Source organism: Phaethon aethereus (assembly GCF_964289735.1).
Source record: "Phaethon aethereus genome assembly, chromosome: 13".
NCBI lineage: Eukaryota > Metazoa > Chordata > Aves > Phaethontiformes > Phaethontidae > Phaethon > Phaethon aethereus.
The window spans coordinates 8,662,067-8,672,763 of record NC_138589.1 but is presented as its reverse complement, the minus strand read 5'-3'; the positions used below and the strand labels follow the sequence as shown (position 1 = coordinate 8,672,763).

Here is a 10,697-nt window from a genome sequence, read left to right as displayed (position 1 = left end):
TATATTTCAATTATAAAAGCAGATTATGTAATGCTGATACATTTTATGATTTTAATTTTTTAATGCATCATCTTCTCTCTAGAACTAACACACATAAATACTGCATGTATCCCACGATGAGCTACTGAACAAGCATTAACATTGCAGGTTTCTTTTAGTTCTGCAATTCCTATATTCTTTAACTGTTGCACATACGGATTTAAACAAGGAAAAACCCAGAATACTTGAGGTTGAGCACCATTTAGTACAATCAAAATAATTAATGATCAAGTCATCTGAGAAATTGCTGAAGCTTAAATTTTCAGAAATACGGGTTATTTTGCAGGAATTTATAACTGACAAGACCAATTCAAGTGGTACAAAGTATCCGCTCACTGTAACACTAAACTTTATTTACACAGCTTTCTACCAAATATTACTAAAGAATTGGTGGTACAGAAACACTGGTACATGCAATTTGATCCCTTTACTAAGAAAAATTAATTTACAGTTCTGTTAAATAAAGATGAAATGCTATTATATACAGTCTGTTAACTAAAAGGCCTTGTGAGACATTCAGGTCTAATTTTAATACTTTCCAAATAAATATCAAATAATGCAACATTTACAAATAGCACACCAGCAGTATTTTCACGGTAATCATTTTACAAATCAGGATTTAGTATTTCAATTAAGCAAATGAGTAGCAGCTCCTTCATAAATATTAAGGCATGTCACATAGCATCAAAATGGAACCGATGAGCCTCCTGTCGCTTCTCTCTGTCATCTGCTTTCTGAAAAATAATAATAATAAAAAAACATTTTGTGGGATCCAGAGCAATACTGTTACAGAAATGAGTTGTCAAGTGTCAGAGATTGGTTGACTTTTTTCCAAGGCACTCATTTGACAAAAGGCAAAAAGCTTAGTAAAAGCCCCAATAATTAGCTTTTAAATGATGTCAGTTTGCAATAGCAATAATCTACTGAAAATTGGCTTCTACTGTTAATGCTCATCTGTTTTAGTATTTATGACCCATTATTTTCTATTATTTCTAAAAATGCTTTTTTAAAAGGAATATTTCAAAAAGGAAGAATGTTCCTAGTATGCATTTGTTTAGTCTGCATTATAAATATGAGATGAAATTACTCTGGATTAACTGTAAATGTCATCTGTTTTACACTTAACATGAGATTATTTTTAAAAAATTCTGTTAAATACAAATTTAGACAAAGATAGCAGTTGAACCAACAGTTAACAGCACCAAGTAGGCTAAAAATGTTCCATGTTTTTGTTTGTATTACAGAAATGTAAGGTAGGATGCATTTTCCTGCTTATTTTATGCAGAACACACACCGATCTGCTGAAAGAATAGTTTGGATGGTGCTTGGAAAAACGCAGTGTATTTAAATTGTACCTACAATCCATGTAATGTGTAAAAGCATGTTCTCTCCCACAAGCCTCCTCTTGTATTCCAAAGTGATAACCAAGTATGAAAGCACTTAATAAAGGATTTTTGAACACATAGGGTGAACTTTTCTAGAAAACGGTGTTTTTGGTCATGACAGACAGTATGTGTAAGTCCTAGCATAAGAGAATTTAGCAAAACAGATTTAAATGCTTTTTAGCTTGCTTATGCCTAACTTTTTTTTTTTTTTTAAATGAGTAAAATGAAGAAAAGCCTTTACAGTATGCTGTTGTGTGGGCATTCCGATTTGTATCTCAGTTGATAAATATACATGACAATTTTGGTAGAAATCGGTGCATGTGTTCTGCCATGAAAGTTTGTCATCTGCTCTGGCTTGAGGCCAAAGATTTCCTCATCACACAATGTTTATGTATGATAGCAACTCTGTTTGATTAACTATGAATTTTACTGCATTTTGTGGCAGCAGCAGAGCTCTTGGTGAAGTTTAAGATGTATCAGTCTGGCTTTCTGGCAGGGACTTTATCAATGTCAGTAGTATTCTGAATGTCAAAAATGGGGTGGGAAGAAGGGAGTGGCATACTCTTTCCTACATAGAAGTGAAATGCTTGCCACACAAAGCAAGTTATAAAGAATCAGAATAGAGCATTATCAAGGTCCTTAGCTAAATGTAGCAGACTATATTGTTGTAAGACGAATAATGGTGTAAATTCTTCCTCAATTTCTCTTTCATTTGATATATCAAAACTAAAAACTAGTAACTGAGATTTAAAAGCTTTTTTTTTTTTTTTTTAAATGGATCACAAATTTCTATGGCATGACAGAACAACACACTATCCCTAAATCCTATATTTATTTAAACAATACAATATTTGGCTGGCAGATGAGTATAAGAACTATTGTAGACAAAGGGCTCCTACTACTACTTATCTGCAGAGGTCAACGTATATGGTTTATTTTAACTGCTGAATAAAACACTGCAGCATACAGACAGATAAATCCTCTGGGATAAAAGAAAAGATTGTAACTGCCACTACATTTCCCCTTCCTTTCTTTGCTATAGTTACTCTAGAGATCTCTAAGGGAAAACAGCATTTAGGCAGAACAGTATTTTTATGAGAGGATTACTGAAAGAGTCAGTAAACCAAAAAGAAGCTTAGGAACAAGGAACTTTGGAGTTTAACTCCCAACCACGTCAGTGATTCACAATATTGGTCAAGATTCTTACTTGTTCTGTACCTCAACTGTTTCTTCTAAAAATTGGGAAGGTAAAAATCAATAGGAGGGCATTGGAAAATTATAGGAATTAACAGATGTTTATACAGTAGTCTGAAAATACACACATTTTATCCAAATGTTTGTGCCTATTTTGAGGAAGATGCAGCTGTTGGAAATGAGTTTATAATATAACTAATACACCACTTCATTCACATATATCTAATGGGCTTTAAAGTGGCTCAGAAAGCAGTCACTCTGGGCTGAGTGCTTCTTTACATTACAATACATGAGTTATTAAATGAAGAATTGTTTTAAACGTTGACGTTAAACCTCCATTTCTCCAGATGGAATTATACATAGTTAATCCTTCCCCAACTCAAAGTCCAAGTTTTTTCTGCTATTCTTGTTGCTTAAAATCTGCTGGAGATGGAGTTAAGCCCAGCCAGTGCATAGTCCTAGCTATCAGTTAGCAATGTTTTCTTAGTACAGCAGAATATGCTAAGGACAGTCATCATAGACTTTGTATTGTGTGTTTTATTCCCAGCTTTACTATTATTTGGAGACTGTATTTAATGTTTTGAAGAGTGAAAATTGACAGACAAATAACGTTTAAATATGAAGCATGCGCAAAGCTTATCTGAATGTTTAACAAGGTCATTTTATTTCCACAAGCACAAAATAACAAACAGTTCTATCACGTCAAAATGTGCAGTAATTTTATTTGACAGCTAAGATTATGGTTTGGGTATGTAGTAGCATTTATTGGCAATCCTGCCAGTTGGATATGATTGTGAACTGAGCACAGTTAAGAAAAATGGGAACGCATTTCTTTTGTGACATGAAAGGCCCCTTTCAAAATGCTTCTTCAAATCAATGGATTTCTATACAGTGCATGTATAATTCAGAGCAGAGCAGCCAATATTCATGCGATTGACTCCCTATACAGTCTTGAATGCTAATGTCAGTGCAATCAGCAAAGATAGATACAGAAAAAGAGACGTTTTCCTTATTTTTAGATTGCCAGCAGAACTCAAGATAAGTAAACTGAGTTTACGTTCTATTTTCCAAAACAGTACTGCTTAAAACTCCTCAAAATAGAATGCTTAGATACATGAAGCAAAAACGTCTCATTTAGTTGGGAATAACAGCTTAATGACAAAAGCTTATCCATGTTGCTCTTCATTTCACTTTTTAAGTGTCTTAGAGCTTAAATAAAAACAATGCCAATTTTTAGGCTTGCAGTAAATACTGAACTAATCATAAACAACTTTTGGGAATTAATGCAGTCTGTGTCAGAAATTATACTGTGGAAAACTACTCAAAAACACAATGTATAAGACTGTAAAATATTAGGAAGAGTTAAATAGTATAGAAAATACCGAAAAAATGTAGTTAATTAAGCTTACCTTTTCTTGCCAGTGCAATATGCCAATTATTGCCAGGATGAAGACGCAGACACCAATTAAGGCTATAGCTGTTAGCAGCACAATGTTGCTTGGGGTCAGATACAGCTTGGCACTCCAGCTATACAAAAGAAGAAAATCCAAGGAAACATTAATACCTTTCATTAGGAAGCAGAAAACAGATTTAACTTATAAAGATGAAAAGAACCTGCTAGTGTAAGACAGGTAACAACTTGGTCTACAGAAACTTGTGACTATACTTAGAGACTGAAGCTTAATGGTGTTTACTTGGAAACATATGGCTTAATATAATTACTTTCAGGTAATGCCATGTCTAAATTCAGTTCCTGTTTAACTTTCCAGGAATGCTACGGATATCCTCAGGGACTGCCTTTTTTCTCATTAGGAGATTTATCTCCCACCCCTGCCCAGGACAAAGTAAAATGTGTAGGAAAACCTTCCACAAAACTGCCTGGGGCTCAGGGAGATGGAGAAACAGGGCGAAATAAGCCTGTAAAATAGATTGTTTCCCCACATGAGAAGCTCCTCTTGGACAGGCTCATGGGGTCCAGCTGGTTAGGCATCTCAGTCTGAAGTTTACCCAGGGAGAACTGCAGTTGTAGGCGACAGAACCAGTTGATTATGGCAGGAGAATGCTGGAGAACAACAAAATTAAGCACTTTAAGGGCTTCTGGAATCACTGCTTGAATGTTGTGGGGTCCTGAGGTTCAGTTAACACCCTTTTTGTACTCCAGGCTTCCTGTCATGAGAAGGCTGTCAGCAAGAGGCTCTATGTTGGCACAGCACTGAGGCCTCTCAGGAAATGACATATTTATGTTTAAAAAAATTTATAAGTTTAGGAAGTGTTTATTATGAAATCTGATTTCCTCTGGGGATTCTATCCTCTGCTATTTTACAGCGTCCATAAACTTAAGTTATAGGAAAGCAAAAATAGATTAAGGACAATATGACAGAAAAATTTCTGCATAAACACATACCTTTAAATACCTCAAGACTATAAGTAAATTTTCTTCATCTGGCAGATGTTACTCCTGTGGCTGTTAATTAGCAACTCAAGTGGCACATCACTTCTCAACTGTTATTTGTCCTATAGTAAAATTAACTGCTGAAACTGATGTCAGAATCATTTCTGCATGATAAATGCAACTGACCTCACTAGTAGATCGAGCGGCAAAAAGCAGCTGGAATATGTGACTAATGTTTTCTCTAATAGCAGAGAGAAACATGCTGTCTTTCTAGGATAAACATTTTAATTGCAAAGAGAATTCAGCGTTCAAGCTCTTGTGTAACAAACCCATTCACCTTTACTTAAAGAAAAACATTCATACCTGTGGCAACAGATACAGCATTCAGAAGGGCTGAACTAAAGCTTTTATATGCAACTAGACAGAAACTGCATGTTTGGTGAAACAAAAACGCTTGCTTCAATCATTACCATGCTTGTAATTCGTCAAAAAGAATGTTGGTAAATCTAGCAAATATGTTGTTATTTACAGGAGTTGAGCTGGTAATAGATTTTGATGGTTTATGGGCCCTATCTAAGAGTCTGTGTAAATACTTGAGAAGTATTCTGCCTAGTCACAGTGGCAACTACATCTAGGGAACTGACCCCCCCGCCACTGTTCTTAAATTTACTTTCTGTACAAGTGACTATTTTTAAACCTACACATAATGCCTAATTTAAACTCTGTATTAATGTAATTTTGTGAAGTGCAAATCACAATGATGACAGTACCTCCGAGGAACGTTATGAGGATAAGGGATGACTATAAGCTGGGAGTTTGGTATGATAGCTGTCCATTCCTGTTTTCTTATGGACTGAAAGAAAACAAAGGCTATGTCAATTCGTAACAAACCAACATACTTAAAAGCAAAGAAATTCTCGGTTGAAACATACAAAAGGAGAAGAAACAAACTAGTTGCTTTTTAAAAATTTTAAACATAAGTGATTATTTCCTTATGTTTGTATAAACCTTTTATTCTGAAAGCTCCAAAGTGCTTTAAAAAAAATAGTAAAAAGCAAAATAAATATTGCTGGCATGAAACACAGCATCTGCTTAAAAAGTACAAAGCAACAACATAATAGGGAAAGAAGAAAAGAACCTATTCTACAAAGGAGGCAGGCAAAGCAATTATCCAAATCACAATTTGCTCAGTACGCTAATTTGAATACCTCACTTTTTAAAGTGATCTTCAGATCTTTAAAGACTGAAAATGGTCAGGACCCTACTTTTATGTTTCATCTGAAGATTAGATAATCATGGTAATATCCACCTCCCATCATACTGATCATGGTTTTATTGCCGAGGCAGAACAGATTATGTGAGTTTACAGGCCAGCCAGACCAACCCCAGAGAAGTCTTACAGCTGAGACCGTAATAACTGGACCACCAGATCTAATATACGTTTACCATATAAACAAACCCATGTTAACATTTGTAGACAGCTTCAGTCATCTTTTGGTCTTAGTGTTAGCATCAGAGCTTATACACCCCCCAAAAACAGGCATACAAGGTTCTTTTTGGCAAACTTTTCCATATTTAAACTTACTACTTTGATATTCTTGCTTCTGAAAAAAAAAAAGCATCCCTAGCAGAATTTCCATCCAAACTCTATTAGGAGAAGGTAACACCATAAATATTAGCTTGACAATCTTAAATCTCAACTAACCTTTTCTCCTAGAGGACGAGGAATGCCAACATACAAATGGTCGAGGAAATTAGCACTACGTCCCAAGCCTAGCACATTGTATGGCAACTGAAGAGCAAAATGTGCTGACTGGCTAAGCTGTCCAGCTGAAATAAAATTAGAAAAGAAGTCCAAGTAAATATTTTAGACCCACCCCTCCCCCAACCACCAACTTTCTACACAAATACACACTTCAGAGTCAGTAATAAAGACGTTTAAAAAACTTTTAACTAACCACATGATTAATTCTTAAAGGCTCAGTCGCACATTCCCAAACTACTTGTGGGCACTCTTGGAGAGCAGCTAGATTTCTAAGTAAGATGATTCTTTTGAGCACCATTTCTATGTTAAACTGAATCTCTACTATTTGTTAGAAGTTTAGAACAAATCAGCTATCCACATTTATTTTGATATGAGAAGTGCCAAGTCTTCTGCCCCATTGATTTAGCTCAGACTCAACATGTGAAGGTTCACTTTAATTCTTATTAGTGTTAATCAGCAACTACTGGTTTTTCTTGTGTTACAAAATTCACTAAGTAAATTCTCATGAACGAATTTTCAAATAATAAACTGTTTTAATGAAAACAGGATTACTGTAGTTGCAAGTTAGGTCCTAGTGAGAGCATGTAATTATAAATAATTAAGGGAGAGACTGTAGGGGAAAAATAACATTTTTTGCTTCCTGAAAAGACTTTAGGGAAACAGACAAGTGTTGCAGCTATCAACAGGTTCACTAACATCCTGTTTCCAAAGGATGCAATTATTCCATTTAAATAAAAATCTTGTAATCTTTTTATTTCTGGCAAACTGATTCAGATCCAATGTAGATTCTCTGTTCATTCTCTAGAAAGCTTTTTAGTAAGTGATCTGGTTACACAGCAGGAATGATATCAGCACCTCACAAGCACTGCAGCGAATTCAGCCCTTCACCAGATTAACAGAAATTAGTTCAAACCACAAGTAGGTTTATGTCAACAGAAACAGTTTTTCACAAAGATAAGATGTACAGTTGGTATTTAAGTATCAGATTTTTCTCTGCTTTGATATCTGACAGATTATGCCTGAAATTATTATAAGTTAAGCAACAAAACGTAACAATGTGAATTAAAGAACACGAATTCACATTTTGTAATGAGTTTACAGCCAACTCCTTTCTACCTCTCCACACTTTCTTCCAAGGCTCAATTCTGGAAGTTAGTATTTTGCTTCAGACAACTAGCTGTTGGCCATACTAGTTGCACTGCATCCTTCACAGTTGCAGTGAACAGAGCAGAGGGGAAAAATGTCCCAAACAACGGCCACTACAACTTCTTTGGCAAAGCCAAACATCCCTTCCAGAAAAACCAGAAACAAGCTCCCATTCTTGGCTCCTGATGATAGCCCCATAAGTGCAAGCATACATTTGCCACTATACCACAGCAGTGACCTAGAAAGTGACTGTACAAGAGTACTAGTATTATAAAAGCTCTTCCACCAAGGGACTACCAAGATGTGACACCTACTTTCAGAAGTAGCTTTCCAGCTTTTGTATCCTCTTACGGGGACAAACTACTTTGTGTATTGGACGATGATAATTTTGAACCTCTATTCAGTACAATGATTACTTTGTGGTTCTATTTTTCTGCACCTCCGCACCAGCTTTTTAGGAAGAAGCTTGACATATGCGGTCAGGCATGTTTTGAAACAGGTCTGTTTAATCATGAGGTAAATATTCTGTATTACTGTAGTTTTAGAGCTATGACAATTTTATTTAAAAAGACAACAGAAATGTCAACTAAATACACTTAGATGAGATATGAAAAATAATCTTGACAGAGTTACCTTTTTATTAAGCTAGTTTTTCTCCATGCAGAATCGTGTAATGAGCAAGTAGATATGGAAATATTTAAACAGGATTTGTACTTTCAGTCCTCTGCTGTGAGGGCAAGGTGTACTGTGTACATTCTTAGGTGAATTCCTAGATTATGGAATCTGCAGCAGACAGCATTAGCTGAGAAGCTCTTCTCTAAGAATGGGGATTTTTCCAGTAAGTTGAGATAACAGTATAGGACTTGAGTCTTAAGTCTGTCCCTGCTTTGTCACTGACTTCCCTTACATGATCTTGGCTAAATTGCTCAATCTCTAGGTCTCAATTTCCAAATCTAAAATTTAGAAATCGATATTCTTTCTTCTGAAAAAAAGAAGTATCCCTAGCAGAATTTCCATCCAAACTCTATTAGGAGAGGTAACACCATAAATATTAGCTTGACAATCTTAAATCTCAGCTAACCTTTTCTCCTAGAGGATGAGGAATGCGAACATACAAATGGTCATATGAGAATGAGTAATTACTAAATTAGAGTAAGGACGTAATACCTGAAAGCACTGGTTACCAATATAAAAGTAGCAAGTAACATAAGTAGGTTTATTAAATTTGACTTAGTTATAAAACCAAACAAGGTATGTATTACTTGATCATGCTATAACATAATAAGAGATTTTCTTTAAGAATTTCTTTCACTAATGCTGAATTCTGATGGACTTTTCCCAGAAGAACAAGGTGCTGCTGTAATATTTAACATTGAAAAGCTTTTAAAATGACTATTGAGTGAAATATTTAGGATTATGAGCAGACTGCAACTAAGATCTTCCTTTTTTTCTTTCATCATACAAATGAAATGAATGTCAACTAAATTAAAGGAAATGAAAAAAAAAGGTCATACACTGTGTGCAGTCAGCCTTAAAGAGGTTAGAGGGGCAGATACTGCAGCTAGAATTCTTAAAAGCATTGAATAATTTCATGGCTACTAACACTGGTTCTTATGCCTATTAAGATAAGGATAATGAAATGCTTCAGGATGTAAATAGATCACTTGCAAAGGTCAGAAAGGAACGTTTTCTTCTACATAGCAGGCAGAAAATGTGCACATACCTTCTTTTTATTTGCCTTTAAAAACTGGGAGATATTAGCTAAGCAGGACTTGGGATAACACCATATAGAAGGTTCTAGTTTACTTCAAAGCTGACTACAAATATGAGATCTTTGACACTATTTCTTGCTTTACCTATATCTATCATAAATCCTGCAAGAGTTTGATGGTTACTCAAATGTTCCACTTAGAATTGCAAACATAATTAAGAAATGACAAGTGTTCATTTGAGAAACAAAAACCTTGAACAAAGATTAAAAATAAAAAGAGAAATTACAGAGTACTGTTAACAGCTTTTTCTAATTTCTGAAGTTCTCAGTCACCGGTAATTAATTTAGTTATGAAAGTATTTCAAGTTTAATTTAATAGCAACTCTAGCTATTTGCTCAGTTGTAAAACTACTGTAAACAGTTTTCTTCTTGTTGCAAGAAGATTTGAAAATATCATTCCATCTTCAAGCAGGAAGGTGGGATTTATTTCTTATACTAAGGTGGTGGTTTAACCTTTTGGAAGTCCATGCAAGCAAGATGGAGAAAGTGGCTGTTGCTTCACAGCTTGTTTTGGTTCATCAGTAGAACTGTTACTATAAACAAGAATTAAAAAACCTTTTCCTGTCTGTGCTGTACATTATTACTTTTTAATACTACTTTAAAGAGTATTCAACACTATGTCTTTTGCCTTATGCTTCTTGTTTCAAAAAAGTTATTTGGAAGCAGCCAGATCTCATGGGCTATGGTATTCGTATAGGTGTTGGTGTTTATATTTTTGTTTTAAATCCTAAGTCACTATGTTTATTGCTTCAAAAACCTTGGGCAGAGTAAAAAACCTCAACATTTTAAGACAAGATTTTCAGTGGTTTCAGCCTGTCAGAGACCAAATTTTTAAGAAATAGCTAATGATCTTGGGCAGCCAAACCTTACAGAATTTTGCTGTTTGATATTCAGAAATCATTCTGCACACCTCTGAATTAGTCTCCTTATTTTTGAAGTCTGGCATATAAAATTTGAAGCAAAATGTATCATTAACCTTTTGAAAGTCTTGACTGAAAAACAGAA

General features: G+C 34.9%; 1 protein-coding gene across 1 annotated transcript in view; it reads right to left on the bottom strand.

Moving 5' to 3' along the window:
* Positions 1-461: 461 nt before the first annotated feature.
* ITFG1 (integrin alpha FG-GAP repeat containing 1) overlaps positions 462-10,697 on the bottom strand; it is an 86,855-nt gene continuing 76,619 nt past the window's right edge. The window contains exons 15-18 of the mRNA XM_082005665.1: positions 6,716-6,840; positions 5,781-5,863; positions 4,028-4,145; positions 462-773 (exon numbers count right to left, since the gene is read on the bottom strand). Coding sequence (XP_081861791.1) covers positions 714-773; positions 4,028-4,145; positions 5,781-5,863; positions 6,716-6,840 — 386 coding nt within the window. The 3' untranslated portion in view covers positions 462-713. The remainder of the gene's footprint in view (positions 774-4,027; positions 4,146-5,780; positions 5,864-6,715; positions 6,841-10,697) is intronic.